Genomic DNA, 19,166 nt, shown 5'->3' on the forward strand with positions numbered 1-19,166 from the left:
ATACGTTTGTATATGTATATATTGGCATATATGTATATGTATGTGTGTGTGTGTGTATATGTGTATATATATATATATATATATATATATATACACATATATATATGTGTATATGTATGTGTGTATATATATATATATATATATGTGTGTGTGTGAATATGTATATGTATGTGTGTATATTTACAGTATATATATGTCTATATGTATATATATGTGTATAGATATGTATATGTGTGTATATATATACATATGTATATATATATATATATATATATATATATATATATATATATATATATACTGACATGTGTTATGTTTCTATAATATCCATAAAGTTCAGTGAGCAGGTCATGTTATTTGTGACATGTTTGTTGACTTTTTGGGCTTGTTGATTTATTTTTTTCTGCTCCATGACTAGGAAAGGTTGTGTGGATTGGGTCATATAAGTATATGCAGTTCATACCATTCCTGGGAAGTATACCTCATGGTCACTGGGCTGAGTCACACACGTTGACCACAGTGATTGGCAATGAACTTTCGCCAACCACACCCCCGGATACGTAAACACCCAGATTGCCTGTCAAATTTTTGCTGTCTCACGGGCCAGATTGAAAACCTTGGTGGACACCCCTGTTCCAGAATTAAGTTTTAGCAGGTTTGAGATGCAGTTTGTCAATAAGCCAGCATTAACTCACTGCTATCAATGCGCCACTAAAATAGTCTGTCTGCATTGGCGCTTATAATAACAATATCACTCATATTTGGTTAATTCTCAGGTCACTACATGTGAATAGAGTAGAGGTGGGGGAAATAATCGATTTTTAGATGCATCGCAATTCAGACATGGACGATTATAAAATCGGTTGGTTAACGTCAATAATCGATAATCAACTTATTTACTGTAAGTAAAGTAATGCAGATAATCCTAAAATTTGGCTGACTGCAGAGAGCCACCTCATCGAGCGATCCGACCAGCTCCTTTATTTTAGGGCTCTAATGTTCCATTTTTGCACAAATTTCCATTAATTTGATAAATGTGGGAATTAATTCATCTGTTGTTTTTTTTCACAAATGCACTGTTTTTAAAAGTTGCAAGTGATAAATGTTTATTTAGGAAAATGAAAAGAAATGTAAAACTGCATCAAAATACATAAATTAAAGATGCATCAATAATCTATTTGTAATCGAATCCCAGCTCCTGAATCGAAATACGGCAGTTTCTGGATGTTTTTAGAAAAGGTATAGTGAGCGCAACAAAGGACCCTCGATCTGTTGACTAAATTGTTAACTATTTAATTACGATTTTGAATGCCTTAAAAAAGCGAAGCATATGTGTTCTTGACTTCCATAAGGATTGTGAATGATAAACAGCACATCTCTCTCTAACTTTTGCGTATTTCTAGTACGACTGATCTAATAAAATGGTCAGGGTGCGGAATCGTTACTCCAGTGACGTAAAATCTCCGGAAATTGCTGAAGATATTCGAAGCGGAATATTTAAAATGGCCAACTGAATTTGTGGCATTTTGTGATGTTTGGACGGTATTTTCACAGACTTTGCGGATTGAAAATACAATTGGCTTTGGTTTAATGCAGGGGTTGGCAACCCAAAATGTTGAAAGAGCCCTACTGGACCAAAAAATGTAAAAAAAAAAAATCTGTCTGGAGCCACAAAAAATTAAAAGCCTCTATAAGTGATATAATGAAGTCAACACATGATATAAGTGTCTATATTAGCTATATTATACTACTATCAAAATGACTATGTGTCGCAGGCTGACACAAATCTTTGTTGACATAATTGTTGAAATGTAATATTTATTCTACCCATTTTTACAACATTGGAAAACAGAGGGTGAGATAACTCCTCTAAATTACTGGCTTAGAATGGCCAAAGGTATAGATGTGTGTGTTCACGTTAAAGGAAATGGCGGGCTGTCTCCTTCGAATGGATTTATAACAATCCATGCAAGCTGGGTTATTTTTGCTGTGGTCTGTAACGGCACACAAATCAATATCAGAAATGCAGGTAATATTACATACAGACAATTTGTCATGAGAAATGCAGATATAAATTAAATACACAGAGGACATAAGTAAAGGAAATTCAATGGGCTCAACAAGTGAGGCATAATGATGCAATACGTACATAAAGCTAGCCTAAATAGCATGTTAGCATCAATTAGCTTGCAGTCATGCACTGACCTAATATGCTTGATAAGCACTCCACACAAGTCAATAACATCAACAAAACTCACCTTTGTGCATTCACACACAGCATAAAATGTTTGGTGGACAAAATGAGACAAAGAATAAGTGGCATAAAATATGTCTTTCTCTGGCATCGTTGAATAAAGTTATAAATGTTAACAAATTACGGTGAGTTTCAAGGACCACCAAAATTAGTAGGACAAAACGGCGCTCGCCAAATACTCTCATCAGATAATCATGTTTAATATAAAACAGATGCATTTCTAACAATTATGGAGGTTTGTGTCATGTTGTCCTCCCTCTTAAAACAAAAATACATTTTTCCCCCCATCTTTTTCTATTTTCATACATTTTTGAAAAAGCTCCAGGGAGCCACTAGGCTCTTGAGCCGCAGGTTGCAGACCCCTGGTTTAATGGATGCAATGAAACACAAATAAGCATAAGCGAGTCAACTTGTTTTTCCACTCTACTGGCACTTAAAAGACGACGTTGTTTAGTTCTTATGGGGGTGAATTTGTCTGAGCTCGTCAACTGACAGTATAGTCAATCAGATAGTTGGTTCTTGTGCATATGAAATACAATATTACATGTTAAAATAAGCCCTCAGTGAAGGCCATCTTGTTTAAACACTGTAGGATGATACTGTCGTTAGTCAACCTCCTACTCTTCTGGACCTTCCATTCCTCCCTCGCTTCCTTTCTGGTGCCTTCTGTAGTTCAGTGAGAAGGGAGAGATGGATGGATGAGGAGGATTGTTCAACGGCCGGGTGTTTGTGTGCGTGCGTGTGTGTGTGTGTGTCAGAGTTCCTCCTCGGAGGCAGGAATGCACCCACATGCCTTCAGACATGCTCACGCTGCACAAACGCACACGCATTAGTGTACTCCCACACAGTCAGCACACACTAAGCTCATGTTGAAGGCGACACACATGGAAGAGGACCATGCAATGAGCTGCATGATAATGTTGGCCTATATATAAACTAGAAACTGGGGGTGTTTGTAGGATTTGCCAGCATGTGTGTGTGTGGTATAGTGTCCATCCTCATTGGCCCTGCGATGAGGTGGCGACTTGTCCAGGGTGTACACCGCCTTCCGCCCGATTGTAGCTGAGATAGGCTCCAGCGCCCCCCCGCGACCCCAAAAGGGAATAAGCGGTAGAAAATGGATGGATGGATGATGCTGTACATGCTGCTAATATGCAGAATATTATTTGTGTCAACCTCAGATCACATACTTTGTTGGTAGTACACATAGGCGCCGATCCCGTGAGTGCTTCGGGGCCCGAGCACCCACGTGGGATTGATGGCAACTTTCAATCATTTAAATAATTTTTGAAAAATCAATCTTGATGTTTATAATTTTGTGGTGACTTTAGTCCGTCATTCATATTAAAATAGTTACATATCACATGGTCTACAATTAACAAAGGATTTCAATGGGCCTGATTATGAACTACTTGACACAATCATTTTGACTTTGAACACACTGCACATGAGCGAATGAAGGGCATACTTACTCAACAGCCATACATGTCACACTAAGGGTGGCAGTATGAACAATGCCAACACTGTCATAAACATGTGACATATAGTGAAACCACACTAAACAACAACGACAAACACATTTTGGAAGAATATTTGCACCGCAACACAACATAAACACTTCAGAACAAATACCCAGAATTCCCTGCAGCACCAACTCTTCCGGGACGCTACAATATAAGCAAACGCCATTGGTGGAATCTACACCTAACATCCACTGTAATGATACCACGTACAATAGCATATATAGTCAATACTACTATGATTACATCGATATTTTTAACATCACAAAATCTTCTTTCATTTTTTTCTAAATTTACATTATATTTATAAATTCAGGAAATATGTCCCTGGACACATGAGGACTTTGACTATGACCAATGTATGATCCTGTAACTACTTGGTATCGGATTGATACCCAAATTTGTGGTATCATCCAAAACTAATGTAAAGTATCAAACAACAGAAAAATAAGTGATTATTACATTTTAGCAGAAGTGTAGATAGAACATGTTGAAACAGAAAATAAGCAGATATTAAAAGTAAATGAACAAGTAGATTAATAATTCATTTTCTTCCACTTGTCCTAAATAATGTTGACAAAATAATAGAATGATAAATGACCCAATATGTTACTGCATACATCAGCAGACTAATTAGGGGTCTTTGTTTGTTTACTTACTACTAAAAGACAAGTTGTCTAGTATGTTCACTATTTTATTCAAGGACAAACTTGCAATAAGAAACATATGTTTAATGTACCGTAAGATTTTTTTTGTTAAAATAAAACCAATAATGGCATTTTTTGTGGTCCCTTTTATTTAGAAAAGTACCGAAATACTTTTGTTACCGGTACCAAAATGTTGGTATCGGGACAACACTAATAAACACACACCGAGCACCCATTGGCAGAAATGTAGATCGGCGCCTATGTTAGTACATCTCTCTATACCTTTTTAGACTCTTTGAGGTGTGTGCAGTGCCTGTACACATTTTTCCAAACAGTAAAATGATAAGGTTTGCTTCAAGACATGATTAAATATTTTATGTTAAACGTATGCTAAAGTCAAATTAAATGGTATAATTGTAATTTAATCTTCTTGTAAATATTTTATTCTCCTATTATTAGTTCTTTATTCTCTTAGTGTATTGTTTTTTTTTTCAGTGTGGCCCTAATAATTCTTCATAAAAAGAAGACCACACGTTACATAACACTGTAAGGTGTGAATGGGGTCACCATCTCGCTTCCATACTAAGGCTGAGGTGTGTAACAAGTACAGCAGGTCTCTCCATGCCCATGAGTTAGGCAAGCAGCCTCCAGCTTAGAATTTGCCTGAATAAATCACTAGTAAATCAGCACAAACATGCATACCATAATAATTTAAATAGCAAGTCTGTTGCCTATTTACTATGTTAATGTAAGCCTGATTTGCAGCATCAAACACTTTCAAATGAAGGGGTGTTAAGCCTAGAATACATGCAAACTGTTACTATAATAAAATCACTATAATCGTTTATTTTTGTAACAGACAAGTGCAAGTGTAAAAATAAGTCAACCGCTGTTTATTGAAACAAAAAGACAAATGTACGTCCATTAGAAAACAAAGAAAAACAATCACGTTTGCAGTTAATTCTTCAGATACCCTGTGGGGATTTCTCACTATGCTGAGAGAAATACGCTGGCGCTTTTTGGAACAATGCATCATTAATCATAGTGGTTTGACATAAGTTATTTATTAAAACATTTGTTTGGCTATTAAATACAAATTGGTACATTGATTGTAGCTCAGGGGCCATTTTTTTATTATTTTATTAGCTTGCGGCACATTATAAAAATACCGCTAAAATTAACAGTAATAAATAAATATACATACAATAAATTAATAATTTTATAAAAATCGGGGGGAAAGCAAAACTAATTAACAAGAAAATGTTGATGCTAATAATACGAATAATGATATGCTTTGTTTGGTTTAGTTTTTTCTTTAATATTATAATCTATCAGAGTATCTACGGATTGCATTTAGACTGTTTACAAAATAAGAAATATCAAAATGCTCCCCAAATTCTTCTGTATGAAGTCTGAACACCCGGACTGTTGTGTATGATTGCATGAAGTCATCTGCTGTTTTATTGAGGATTATAGTAATTTCTCGTTAATCACGTCTAATTGGTTGTAATAAACTAGGATTCTTCATAACAAATCGAATATTTTCAAAGTTAAACGTTGAAAAAACCTGTTTATGACTCTCTAAATAAGAGGTTTAACATTAATAGAGCCCTCTAAACATGAAATAACACCGTTAAACTCTTTTTACCCAATATATCAGCCTTGAGTGTGTTGCTTTTGTTGTTAGCTGGAGGACCCTCCAGGTATCATTGCTCTGGTCGTCATCACGGCAATACTACTCCTGTCTAATTTCTCTCAGCTGGAACTGGGCTTCGATGAACTGAAACCACTGGTTTAGGTTGTGCCAGTAGTTGGTTGACTTTATTGTTAGTGAAGATGGTGCCGATATTAGCCGTGCCATGAGCATTGAACGGTACAAGTCCCACTGGGTTGTTCCTGCTGTTGTCGTTCTACATCGCTCACGTCAAATGTGAAGATGTGTTATTGATGAGGCAGGAGTCGAAAATGAAGTGCATCAGCAATTTTACTCTTCACTCAACATGAATAACAGGCATGTAAACAATGGCTCCATTGGTAGAGAAACGTAACTTTCCCTGAACCAAGAAACAGAATTCCTACTCGGTGAATATCTCTCTTTATACCATATATCTATTAGAGTCACCACACTTTATTAATAGACAATAAACACTGTCCTGTAATACATTTAAGACAGAAGTGATAGGGATGTTAATCTTACAACAACTTATGATTCAATTTGATTCGATTCTTTGGGACATGCATTGATTCAACAAGATTCCCCATTCAAACTGATTCTCACAATATATTATTTGGTAGATAAATTATTATAAAACATTCTCAAAACAGGCTACAGGTTGGAAAAGCTCCTGTTTGGCTGTGATTAAGTGTAGAGATTAAATAGAAAACAACTTCTTAAAAATTGTTTCCTGAAAATTATGAATTCAAAATGTTAATGAATACAAATGTGATTTTTTCCCGCACCCCTAATAAACAATAATTAATATAAGACTTAATTTAGGCCAAACATACTGTATGTAAAATTTGCTTGAAAAACGTGGTAGAGTAAAGCCACACAATTTGAAGGGCAATATGGCGAGGGACGACTGTATTGATTATTTGAATAATGCTAGTGGTATTACATGAACAGTGTTTTTAACCCACCAAGTTAAATGCATCCTCTAGGTCTCTCCTTGTGTTACTTATAGGTTTTTTTCAGACAAATTAGTCATCACTTTACCCCCCATTTTATGCTTCATAAACAATGATTGCATGTCAAGCATCTGGAAAGTGTTCACAGCACTTCACTTTTTCCACATTTTGTTATGTTACAGCCTTATTCCAAAATGGGAAAAAAATCATATTTGTCCTCAAAATACTATAGACAATACCCCATAATGACAATATGAAATTATTGTTATTTCTATTTTTGCAAATGTATTAAAAGAAAAAAATCACATGTATATATATTTATTCAGACCCTTTACTCAATACTTTGCATCTTTGGCAGCAATTACAGCCTCAAGTCTTTTTGAATACGATGCCACAAGCTATCTTTGGGCAGTTTCACCCAATTCTTCTTTGCAGCACCTCTCAAGCGCCATCAGGTTGGAAGGGAAGTGTTGTTTTTTTTATCCAGGATGTGTCTGTATATTGCTGCATTCATATTTCCCTCTATCCTGACTAGTCTATTAGTTCCTGCCGCTGAAAACCATCCCCACAGCATGATGCTGCCACCACCATGTAGTGGTAGTGGCCTGGTGATGAGCGGTGCCTGCTTTCCTCCAAACATGATGCCTGGCATTCAGTATTTGTCTCATCAGACCAGATAATTTTTTTTTCTCATGGTCTGAAAGTATTTCAGGTGCATTTTGGCAAACGTTTTCAATTAGAAATGGCTTCTATCTGGCCACTATACCATAGAGGCCTGATTGGTGGATTGCTGCAGAGATGGTTGTCCTTCTGGAAGGTTCTCCTCTCTCCACAGGTTCTTGGTCACCTCACTGACTAGACTAAGATGAATGCAGCAATGTACAGAGACATCTAGGATGAAAACCAACACTCCCCATCCAACCTGACAGAGATTGAGATGTGCTGCAAAGAGGAATGGCTTAAAGTGATAAAAGATAGGTGTGCGAAGCTTGCGGCATTGTATTCAAAAAGACTTGAGGCTGTAATTTCTGCCAAAGGTGCATCAACCAAGTATTGAGCAAAGACTGTATACAGTACCTGTGTACATGTGATTTTTTTTTTTCAAGTTTTTTGTTTGAATAAATTGGAGCTGAGCCGGAAGGCAAAGCTCTCAATTTACCGATCGATCTACGTTCCTATCCTCACCTATGGTCATGAGCTTGGGGTTATGACGGAAAGGACAAGAGCCCTGGTACAAGCGGCCAAAATGAGTTTCCTCCGTCGAGTGGTGTGGCTCTCCCTTAGAGATAAGGTGAGAAGCTCTGTCATTCAGGAGGCGCTCAAGGGTAAAGTCGTTGCTCCTCCACAACGAGAGGAGCCAGATGAGGTGGTTTGAGCATCTGGTCAGGATGCTCCCCTGGGGAGGTGTTTTAGTGTGGTTTAGGGCACATCCGAACACAGGGAGAACCCAGGACACCTTGGGGAGACTATGTCTCCCAGCTGGCCTGGGAACGCCTGGGGATCCCCAGGGAGAAGCTGGATGAAGTGGCTGGGGAGAGGGAAGTCTGGGCTTCTCTGCTTAGGTTGATGCCCCCGCGATCCGACCTTGGATAAGCGGAAGAACATGGATGGATAGACTTGCAAAAATTAAAATTAAAACGTGGACGAGGGGTTGGTGCATCTGCCTCACAATACGAAGGTCCTGAGTAGTCTGGGGTTCAATCCCGGGCTCGGGATCTTTCTGTGTGGAGTTTGCATGTTCTCCCCGTGACTGCGTGGGTTTCCTCCGGGTACTCCGGCTTCCTCCCACCTCCAAAGACATGCACCTGGGGATAAGTTGATTGGCAACACTAAATTGGCCCTCGTGTGTGAATGTGAGTGTGAATGTTGTCTGTCTATCTGTGTTGGCCCTGTGATGAGGTGGCGACTTGTCCAGGGTGTACCCCGCCTTCCGCCCGATTGTAGCTGAGATAGCTGAGGGAATAAGCGGTAGAAAATGGATGGATGGATGGAACTTTTCACATTGTCATTATTGAGGACAAAAATAAATGTATTCCATTTCGGAATAAAGTTATAACATAACAAAATGTTGAAAATGTGAAGCACTGTGAATACTTTCCAGATGCACTGCAACATTTGTAAATTATGAACTCTATTTTTCACTTTTTGTTATAGGCCTCTTAAAGGAGAACTACACTTTTTGGGGGGAATTTTGCCTATCGTTCACAATCATTACAGACAAGAAGACAGAAGTAGTTTTTTATTTTTATCTTGCATTCAAACTTGTAAAAATTGGCTCGTTCTAGGTGCTAGCAGTGCAGCCAATTGGAGCAATAAATTACACCTTTAAATCACTTTAAAAATGCATTCAAAAACCGTCAACAATACTTAATGTACGTTCCGTAACCTGTATTATAACCAAGCTGTAGTGACATTGTTATTCTAAGAGCGAACACTGTGGAACTATTTTTCTATCGTAGTAACACATTGGCGTGCTTCGATATTAGCCGTAAAAGCTAGCTATAGCAAGAAATGAGCGAGCTTCTACTTTAGCATGAAACGCGTTTGAGTTTGTAATGCACAACACAATGCGATAGAACACCAATCTGTACTGACTGAAAAACATGAACAATCATATTACAGTATCTTTAAAGTATTCGCCCACATATCATGTTTTGTTTGTACACAGCTGAGCTAGCCAGACAATGTATGTACTGTAGTTGTAATAACACGCATGGCGTGCTGTGTGTATCATGATCAATATTATAGTGACTCACTCGATGGACAGTTGTTCGTCTGGTCCAGCTGGCCGGGGATGTTTCCTGTTGATTTTAGGTCAGCACTCTATTTATGTCAATATAGCTTGTCTCCAAAATCCACATTTTAAGCTTTGAGTGACTTTCACCTCACACTTTCGGCTTCGGTCTGCTCCAATGTTTCACCCTCTTCTTTGTGCTCTCTTTTATAAGCAGTAGTTCATCCTCAATATATTTAGCTTAAAAAATATAAGGTTGTAAATCCTCCAAATATAGTCGTCTTCGTTGTCTATTACCAAGTTTGCAATGATTAGAACACACAAGCGTGTTTGATTTCGGAAGTAGGACCAAACATTTGTTGCCAGAAGTCAGACGTGCGCTGCTATGGAAACAGAAATCAATGCGCGGAAGAAAAAAATCTTGGAAATGATGAAAATGATCAAAATACGGTAATTATTGAACATATTACATACACTTGCAGTGTGTATAATAAACGTTGATGGAAGGTTTTGAAGTTGTTTAGTAGGACTTTAAAGGCTACAACGGTGACTCTCATTAGCCGCATCTTTCAAGCATTTATCATCTAACAAATCCTAAGAAAAAAAAGGCGTGTGGTCATGTCTCTCATAATGATCGTGAACGACAGGCAAAATTCCCCCAAAAAGTGCAGTTCCCCTTTAAGCAGCCACACAAATATAGACTTTCATAAATTAATTCATTCGTCACGTTCTTGTGACTGTTTTTGACTCATGTTGTTTTTTTCCCCTGTTTGTGTGGCGTTTTAGTTCCTGTCAAGTACTCTTATTTTGGTAGTTTCACTTCCCCTGTCTGTCCTTCGTGCTGGCTGCCCTTAATTAGCAACTGGGACATACCTAGAGCCTGGTTGCCAATCAGTCTCCTATTTATTTATTTATTTATTTGATTTAGGACAATGCATATTCATCAACATAGAGCAGCGGTTCTTAACCTGGGTTCGATAGAACCCTAGGGGTTCGGTGAGTCGGCCTCAGGGGTTCGGCGGAGCCTCCGCCACGGAGGTAAAGACACATCCGACTTATCGTGTAAATAAAAACTTCTCCCAATCGGCGTATTATGGATACCCCCAAACAATGTTCCCTCTAATTTTCCATGGCGCAGTGGAAGAATGGCCGTGCGCGACCCGAGGGTCCCTGGTTCAATCCCCACCTAGTACCAACCTCGTCAGGAAGAATGGCCGTGCGCGACCCGAGGGTCCCTGGTTCAATCCCCACCTAGTACCAACCTCGTCATGTCCGTTGTGTCCTGAGCAAGACACTTCACCCTTGCTCCTGATGGGTGCTGGTTAGCGCCTTGCATGGCAGCTCCCTCCATCAGTGTGTGAATGTGTGTGTGAATGGGTAAAATGTGGAAGTAGTGTCAAAGCGCTTTGAGTACCTTGAAGGTAGAAAAGCGCTATACAAGTACAACCCATTTATCATTTATTTATTTATCTGATTTGCAGGTTTTTTGATTGATTGATTGAAACTTTTACTAGTAGATTGCAAAGGAAGAGAATACATTATATGAAACAGTACAGTTTACACAGTACAGTACATATTACATACAATTGACCACTAAATGGTAACACCCGAATAAGTTTTTCAACTTGTTTAAGTCGGGGTCCACGTTAATCAATTCATGGTAATGTGTGTAAGGTGTGTAATTTGTTGTGAGTTCATGCACTGTGTTGGTTTTGTTCTTTGAACAAGTTGATGTTCATGCACGGTTCATTTTGTGCATCAGTAAAAAAACATATGACTTTTTCTTGAATTTGAAAAAAATAAAAATAAAATTCACTCAAGAAGGGTTCAGTGAATGCGCATATGAAACTGGTGGGGTTCGGTACCTCCAACAAGGTTAAGAACCACTGACATAGAGCAACAATATAAATAAATATGCCGGAGTTAGCACAACAGCTCATTTTCATCCGTTGTCCTAAGGCAGATTAACACAGTAAACATTCAACAGGTCATGATACAAAAGAATACATAAATCACAAGACATTACACATTACAAGCATACCATAAGCACAGACCATGGACAAAAAAAATACAACAAACAACAAATACATGTGAATAATTTAATTGTGCGTGCATGTCTGATTAGTTTTCAACCGCGGTTTCAGTGCAGTTTTAAATGTTAAATAGGTGTCATAGTTTCTGACTTGGGTCATTGCTGCTGTTGCTGTCTGCGTTGTTATTCCTGCCTACAGTTTATGCCAAACTTATCTTAAATAGAAGTTCTATGTCATGTGTACTTAGTTTTAGCACTTCTTTTGATCTCCCCCCTCCACTCTCTCATGAATGTGTTTCTTTTCTTTATTAAATCATATTATTTTACTCACAATCTGCCCCCTGCCTGCTGCATCTTGGGGGTCACGCCGCCAAAGCTGCATCCAAGCGATCCTGACGACATGTTGTGTATTATTCTTCATGGAGATCTGATAATGGGAATCAGCATTCAGCTGCCTCACTTGTGCAGATTTTCTGTTCTGATTTTCTGCTCTGTGACTATTTGCTAAAAAGGTCATATTTCAGGCTTCGTAGCTTGCTGTGCATAATCTGTAACTGGTGTTTTATTTAAAAAGCAGAACTCTAGTGTGGTGCGATAAGAACTGGGGTTACGCAAAAGGTCATGCGAGCGTGTAATTTCGCCTACCCTTTGCTCTGTTCTCCGGGGCTTTTTTTTGTCTGTGTCTTACTTCATCTTCTTTTAAGCGCTCTGCTCCAATTCACGCCATCTGTGCATCACCCTCTCTTCCTCCCATCCTCCTCCTTCTTCTGCAAAAAGTGTTCTGTCATTGATGTGTTTCTCTGCCTGCTCTCACTGCTGAAGGGGTCTGGCTCTTGCTCCGTGGCTTTTATCATTGCTTTTTTTCCCCCTTGTCGATATGTCTTCTTCATGATTTGTCTCCCCTCGCCATCGCTAACTCCCACCCTCCCTCTCCTCGCCCACCCTCCCTCTCCCTGCTATCATGCACACTTGATTCATTTTACTCATCACGCAGGAATTCATCATTTTCCTCTGTAAAGGGAATTTTAACTTGTTTGCTTCACTTTTTTCCGTTTCGGATTAAACCCTTAAAGCTGGAACCACTATGTTTTATTTCCAGTTGGTCATCATGGCAGGGACTGTTTTGCTGGCGTACTACTTTGAGTACACGGACACCTTCCCCGTGCACATCCAGGGCTTCTTCTGCTTCGACAAAGCCTACTCCAAGCCGTACCTGGGACCGGAGGACTACAGCAAGGCGCCGCCTGTCCTCGTCTACTCCCTCGTTACCGCCATCCCCACTGTGACGGTGAGTATGCGCTCATCGGAAAAATGACACACTTCCACATGTCTTGTCAAAATGTGTGCAGGCAAACGCACACACAATCACCAAGTAGCCCGTTCTCCCCGCCTGTGCACGTGGTCGCTCGCGGTTTGAAGGAGGAGCGAGATGTGTAGGTGTCCGTCCTCGTGGCCGCACTTATTCTTTGTTTTGTGTGTGCATGTTCCTTCTCATAACCATGGCAACGGGCGCTAAATTTGTCCTCTACGGTGCGCTGCGGTGCTACAGAGTGTCTGATCAACATAATTCAACATTGCTCTGCTTTCACCGTGACTTTACTTGAACATTTGGAAAATGAATATTGAACCAAGATTGCACATTTTTTAGGTCATGCCTGTCAATGCCCCCACTTGTTTTTTGATTGATTGAGAAGTTTATTGACATATTAAATAATTTAATCCATGTAATGCTTTAAAGGGGAACATTATCACCAGACCTATGTAAGCGTCACGTGACGTCACATCGGGAAGCAATCCGCCATTTTCTCACTTTCGTCGGTGTGTTGTCGGAGGGTGTAACAACACGAACAGGGACGGATTCAAGTTGCACCAGTGGCCCAAAGATGCGAAAGTGGCAAGAAATTGGACGAAATTTGTTCAAAATACGAGGGTGTGGGGAAAGCCGACGAAATGGTCAGTCCTTTGTTCCGCACACTTTACCGACGAAAGCTATGCTACGGCAGAGATGGCTACCGTCCCTTATGCCACCGAAGATGATCAAGAGAAGAATATCGACCCTAGCTTCCCTGGCCTGCTGACATCAACTCCAAAACTGAACAGGTCAGCTTTCAGGAAAAGAGAGCGGATGAGGGTATGTCTACAGAATATATTAATTGATGAAAACTTTATTCTTACTCGCGGTTTTACGTAAATTATTATACATAAACTGTGTTTACCAATAATTTAGCTTAAAAACATTTATTTTTTTCAATCATTCGAGTACATTCGGGTAGTCTTGTGTAATGCAGTGTTTTGTGTCTATTTAGGTATGGTTAACCTGAGTGCTGAAATCGTGGAAAAATATATGTTCTTAGCGCGCCTGAAATGGGCTGTCTGCACTCTCAAAAGTGCATGTTGTTGCCAAATGTATTTCATATGCTGTAAACCTAGTTCATAGTTGTTAGTTTCCTTTAATGCCAAACAAACACATACCAATCGTTGGTTAGAAGGCGATCGCCAAATTCGTCCTCGCTTTCTGGCTGTCGTGTCGTTTTCGTCGGTTTCGCTTGCATACGGTTCAAACCGATATGGCTCAATAGCTTCAGTTTCTTCTTCAAATTTCGTTTTCGCTACCTGCCTCCACACTACAACCATCCGTTTCAATACATTCGTAATCTGTTGAATCGCTTAAGCCGCTGAAATCCGAGTCTGAATCCGAGCTAATGTCGCTATACCTTGCTGTTCTATCGGCCATGTTTGTTTGTATTGGCATCACTGTGTGACGTCACAGGAAAATGGACGTGTGTATATAACGATGGTTAAAATCAGGCACTTTGACGCTTTTTTTAGGGATATTGCGTGATGGGTAAAATTTTGAAAAAAACTTCGAAAAATAAAATAAGCCACTGGGAACTGATTTTTAATGGTTTTAACCCTTCGGAAATTGTGATAATGTTCCCCTTTAAAAAGGCAAATGGAAGGCACAAAAAGCCAAAAGGCTTGTTTCCATTGTGTTCCATTAAATATTCATCACATTTGATACATTCAATAATAAAAGATATATAATCTGTAACATGTATATAAAAATACGTTAAAAAAATGTATAAATTATGTACATATACACAGTATACATGTCAGGTGATTTGAAAAACAATATATAAAAAAAATGGGGGTGGGGGGGGGGTGTATATACACTATGTACTTAATGCTATGTACATGACTATGCACATGTTGACTCCAAGAGTGTGCAAAACAGAATGAGAAAATATACATACACTATAACCACATATAAACCTGCTTGATGCTTCGGAGAGTTGCTGGGGATCAATGTTGGTTCAGATCAGGTAGAGGTTGAGCTGAGTCATGATTTTATGGCAGTTTTCAAATTTAGTAGGGAAGTTCGAATTTTAAGGTCTGTTGGTAGTGCATTCCACTGTGTGGTGGCTGAATAGTAGAATGCATTTTTTTCCCCATGAGAGTCTTGAATTTGGGGGGACAAGGTCTGAGGAACTCCCTCTCGTGTAGGGCCTGTGAGAATCACTTGCTCTGGTGAAATAGTTGGACAGGTACATGGGGACAGTTTCACTTGTCAATTAATGGTGTAAATTTTTTTATATGGACATTACTCAAACCAAAGTGGAGTTACACGTTCTTGACTAGTAGGCTTATTATTAAATAATGCAACAGCTTCATGTCCCCATCAAAGCCGCGTCTCCATGTCGGCCTTGTCCCCCTTGGCTTGTTGTCTCTTTGATGTCCTACAGTAAAGTGGCTTTGCAACACGGTTGCCTCTGTGCAACATAGCAGAGCATAACACACACACACACACACACACACACTCGTTCTCTCTCCAACAGATGCCCATAATCACACACTAGTGAGCCAGCTCGTTTCATTAGGCTGCCTACTGGGTAAAGTAAGGCTTTGCCATTTAGACTGTGAAGGCACAAGTCTTAGGCCACACTTTTTAATTCATTCATTCAATCATCAGAGTAGCCTTAGTTCCCCATGAAATCTAAATACTCGAGATGTCCGATAATATCGGTCTGCCGATACTATCGGCCGATAAATGCTTTAAAATGTAATATCGGAAATTATCGGTATCGGTTTCAAAATTATCAGTATCGGTTTCAAAAAGTAAAATGTATGACTCTTTAAAACGCCGCTGTGTACACGGAGAAGTACAGAGCGCAAAAAAACCTTAAAGGCACTGCCTTTGCGTGCCGGCCCAGTCGCATAACATCTACGGCTTTTCACACACACACAAGTGAATGCAAGGCATACTTGATCAACAGCCATACAGGTCACACTTAGGGTGGCCGCATAAACAACTTTAACACTGTTACAAATATGCGCCACACTGTGAACCTACACCAAACAAGAATGACAAACACATTTTGGGAGAACGTTCCGCACCATAACACAACATAAACACAGCAGAACAAATACCCAGAATACCTTGCAGCACTAACTTTTCCGGGAGGCTACAATATACACCCCCGCTACCACCAAACCCCGCCCCCCCCAACCAAATATCAGGTTCATACCCATGGCAAGTTGTTCTCCTGACAAGAAAAGACTATTTTTCGCAGTGAACCGTCTACAGTGGAGCAAATGCCTGCTGCCACGCCGGTAGGTGGAGCTTCACTTCCGTGTTTAGACTACAGTTAAGGTACTTGTATAACATAACATGTAGATTGTTACTGTGATTGCTTTAGTAATATTGGATAAAAGCTTGGCAGAAATGAAAGACGGTGGACAAGAACTTAGTCTGAAGTCACCACAGAATCAGGTCCCTCGTCACACCATGTCAAGACACCTTCAACCAATCACACACTTCCGGCTTCAAAATAAAAGTGCTACACTTTACATCCGGTCTAACTACAGTAACAAAATAAAAATGTCTTGCATTACAATCAAGCTCTATCAAAGATGTTTTGTTGTGTAATTTGTGATATTTCTGCCTAAACAAATGCTAGTACATCAGATTATAGGAGGCACTTTTTATGGCAGGCGGAAATGAAGTGTATTTTCTTTTATAAAATGTTCTGGTTGATATTCCTCAGTTACAGAATAATTAGCACATACTTGCCAACCTTGAGACCTCCAATTTCGGGAGGTGGGGGGAGGGGGGAGGGGGTGGGCGTGGTCGGAGTGGGAGGGGGCGTGGCTAAAAGGGGAGGAGTATATTTACAGCTAGAATTCACCAAGTCAAGTATTTCATATATATATATATATATATATATATATATATATATACACAAATACTTGACGTTCAGTGAATTCTACCTATATATTTATATATATATATATATATATATATATATATATATATATATATATATATAAATTGTATATATATGTATATATAAATTGTATATATATGTATATATATATATATGTATGTGTGGGAAAAAAAATCACAAGACTATTTCATCTCTACAGGCCTGTTTCATGAGGGGGGGTTCCCTCAATCATCAGGAGATTTTAATGGGAGCATTCACATACCATGGTTTATATAGGGCACAGAGTGGGTGGGTACAGGCTGGCGTAGGGGCGTGGTGATTGGCTCATGTGTTACCTAGGAGGTGTTTCCGTCTGTGGCGGCATGCTGTTACAATTTCGCTGCGCTTGTTGAGGGATGACAGGTCTGGACGGTAAATAATAAACAGTTTCTCTTTCAAGCATAGGTTGCATCTTTTATTACCACTATTGTAAGGTGTGCTGGATGCAAGAATTTGCCATGTTATTGAATATTCAACATTATTGTCTTTGAGGTCCCAAATGTGTTTGCTGAGTTCTGTGGTATTCCGCAGGTTTTGGTTCCTGAAAGAAGCCTTGTGATTGTTCCATCTGGTTTTGAATTCTCCCTCGGTTAATCCTACATATGTGTCGGATGTGTTAATGTCCTTATGTGTTACCTTAGATTGGTAGACAACTGATGTTTGTAAGCACCCCCCGTTGAGAGGGCAATCAGGTTTCTTTCGACAGTTGCAGTCTTTGTTGGTATTGGAGTCGCTCTGTCCGGGGGCCGACAGCTCATTTGCAATTGTTTTGTTGTGGTTTGAGATAATTTGTCGTATATTGTTCAGAACAACAAGAACAACATTAAATTGAGCTACAGCTGTATGAACAATATACGACAAATTATCTCAAACCACAACAAAACAATTGCAAATGAGCCGTCGGCCCCCGGACAGAGCGACTCCAATACCAACAAAGACTGCAACTGTCGAAAGAAACCTGATTGCCCTCTCAACGGGGGGTGCTTACAAACATCAGTTGTCTACCAATCTAAGGTAACACGTAAGGACATTAACACATCCGACACATATGTAGGATTAACCGAGGGAGAATTCAAAACCAGATGGAACAATCACAAGGCTTCTTTCAGGAACCAAAACCTGCGGAATACCACAGAACTCAGCAAACACATTTGGGGCCTCAAAGACAATAATGTTGAATATTCAATAACATGGCAAATTCTTGCATCCAGCACACCTTACAATAGTGGTAATAAAAGATGCAACCTATGCTTGAAAGAGAAACTGTTTATTATTTACCGTCCAGACCTGTCATCCCTCAACAAGCGCAGCGAAATTGTAACAGCATGCCGCCACAGACGGAAACACCTCCTAGGTAACACATGAGCCAATCACCACGCCCCTACGCCAGCCTGTACCCACCCACTCTGTGCCCTATATAAACCATGGTATGTGAATGCTCCCATTAAAATCTCCTGATGATTGAGGGAACCCCCCCTCATGAAACAGGCCTGTAGAGATGAAATAGTCTTGTGATTTTTTTTCCCACACATACATATATTGCGCTCTACCACGGTATCGAGCACTATTTTTTGGATAACCTTATTAAGACATATATATATATATATATATATATATATATATATATATATATATATATATATATATATATATATATATATATAAATACTTGAATTGCAGTGTTCATTTATTTACACATATACACACACATAACACTCATCTACTCATTGTTGAGTTAAGGGTTGAATTGTCCATCCTTGTTCTATTCTCTGTCACTATTTTTCTAACCATGCTGAACACCCTCTCTGATGATGCATTGATGTGTGGCACGCACAAAAGTGCTTTCATCAAATGCACTAGATGGCAGTATTGTCTTGTTTAAGAGTGTCACAACATTGCTGTTTACGGCAGACGAACTGCTTTACGGTATACAAAAACGTGACTGCTCTTGTTGTGTGTTGCCGCGCTGGGACGTTAATGAAACTGCCTAACAATAAACCCACATAAGAAACCAAGAACTCGCCCTCCATCATTCTACAGTTATAACGTGATTGGGCAGGTATGCTGTTTATATTGTGGGTTAGCGG

At 39.4% G+C, this 19,166-nt stretch overlaps 1 protein-coding gene across 5 annotated transcripts in view; it reads left to right on the top strand.

The window, feature by feature from the left end:
• plppr2b (phospholipid phosphatase related 2b) overlaps positions 1 to 19,166 on the top strand; it is a 165,285-nt gene that overhangs the window by 82,198 nt on the left and 63,921 nt on the right. For all 5 annotated transcript variants that reach the window (XM_061983765.1, XM_061983764.1, XM_061983762.1 and 2 more), the window contains exon 3: positions 12,915 to 13,103. In XM_061983765.1, coding sequence (XP_061839749.1) covers positions 12,915 to 13,103 — 189 coding nt within the window. The remainder of the gene's footprint in view (positions 1 to 12,914; positions 13,104 to 19,166) is intronic.

This window comes from Nerophis lumbriciformis, linkage group LG25, assembly GCF_033978685.3.
Source record: "Nerophis lumbriciformis linkage group LG25, RoL_Nlum_v2.1, whole genome shotgun sequence".
Classification (NCBI taxonomy): domain Eukaryota; kingdom Metazoa; phylum Chordata; class Actinopteri; order Syngnathiformes; family Syngnathidae; genus Nerophis; species Nerophis lumbriciformis.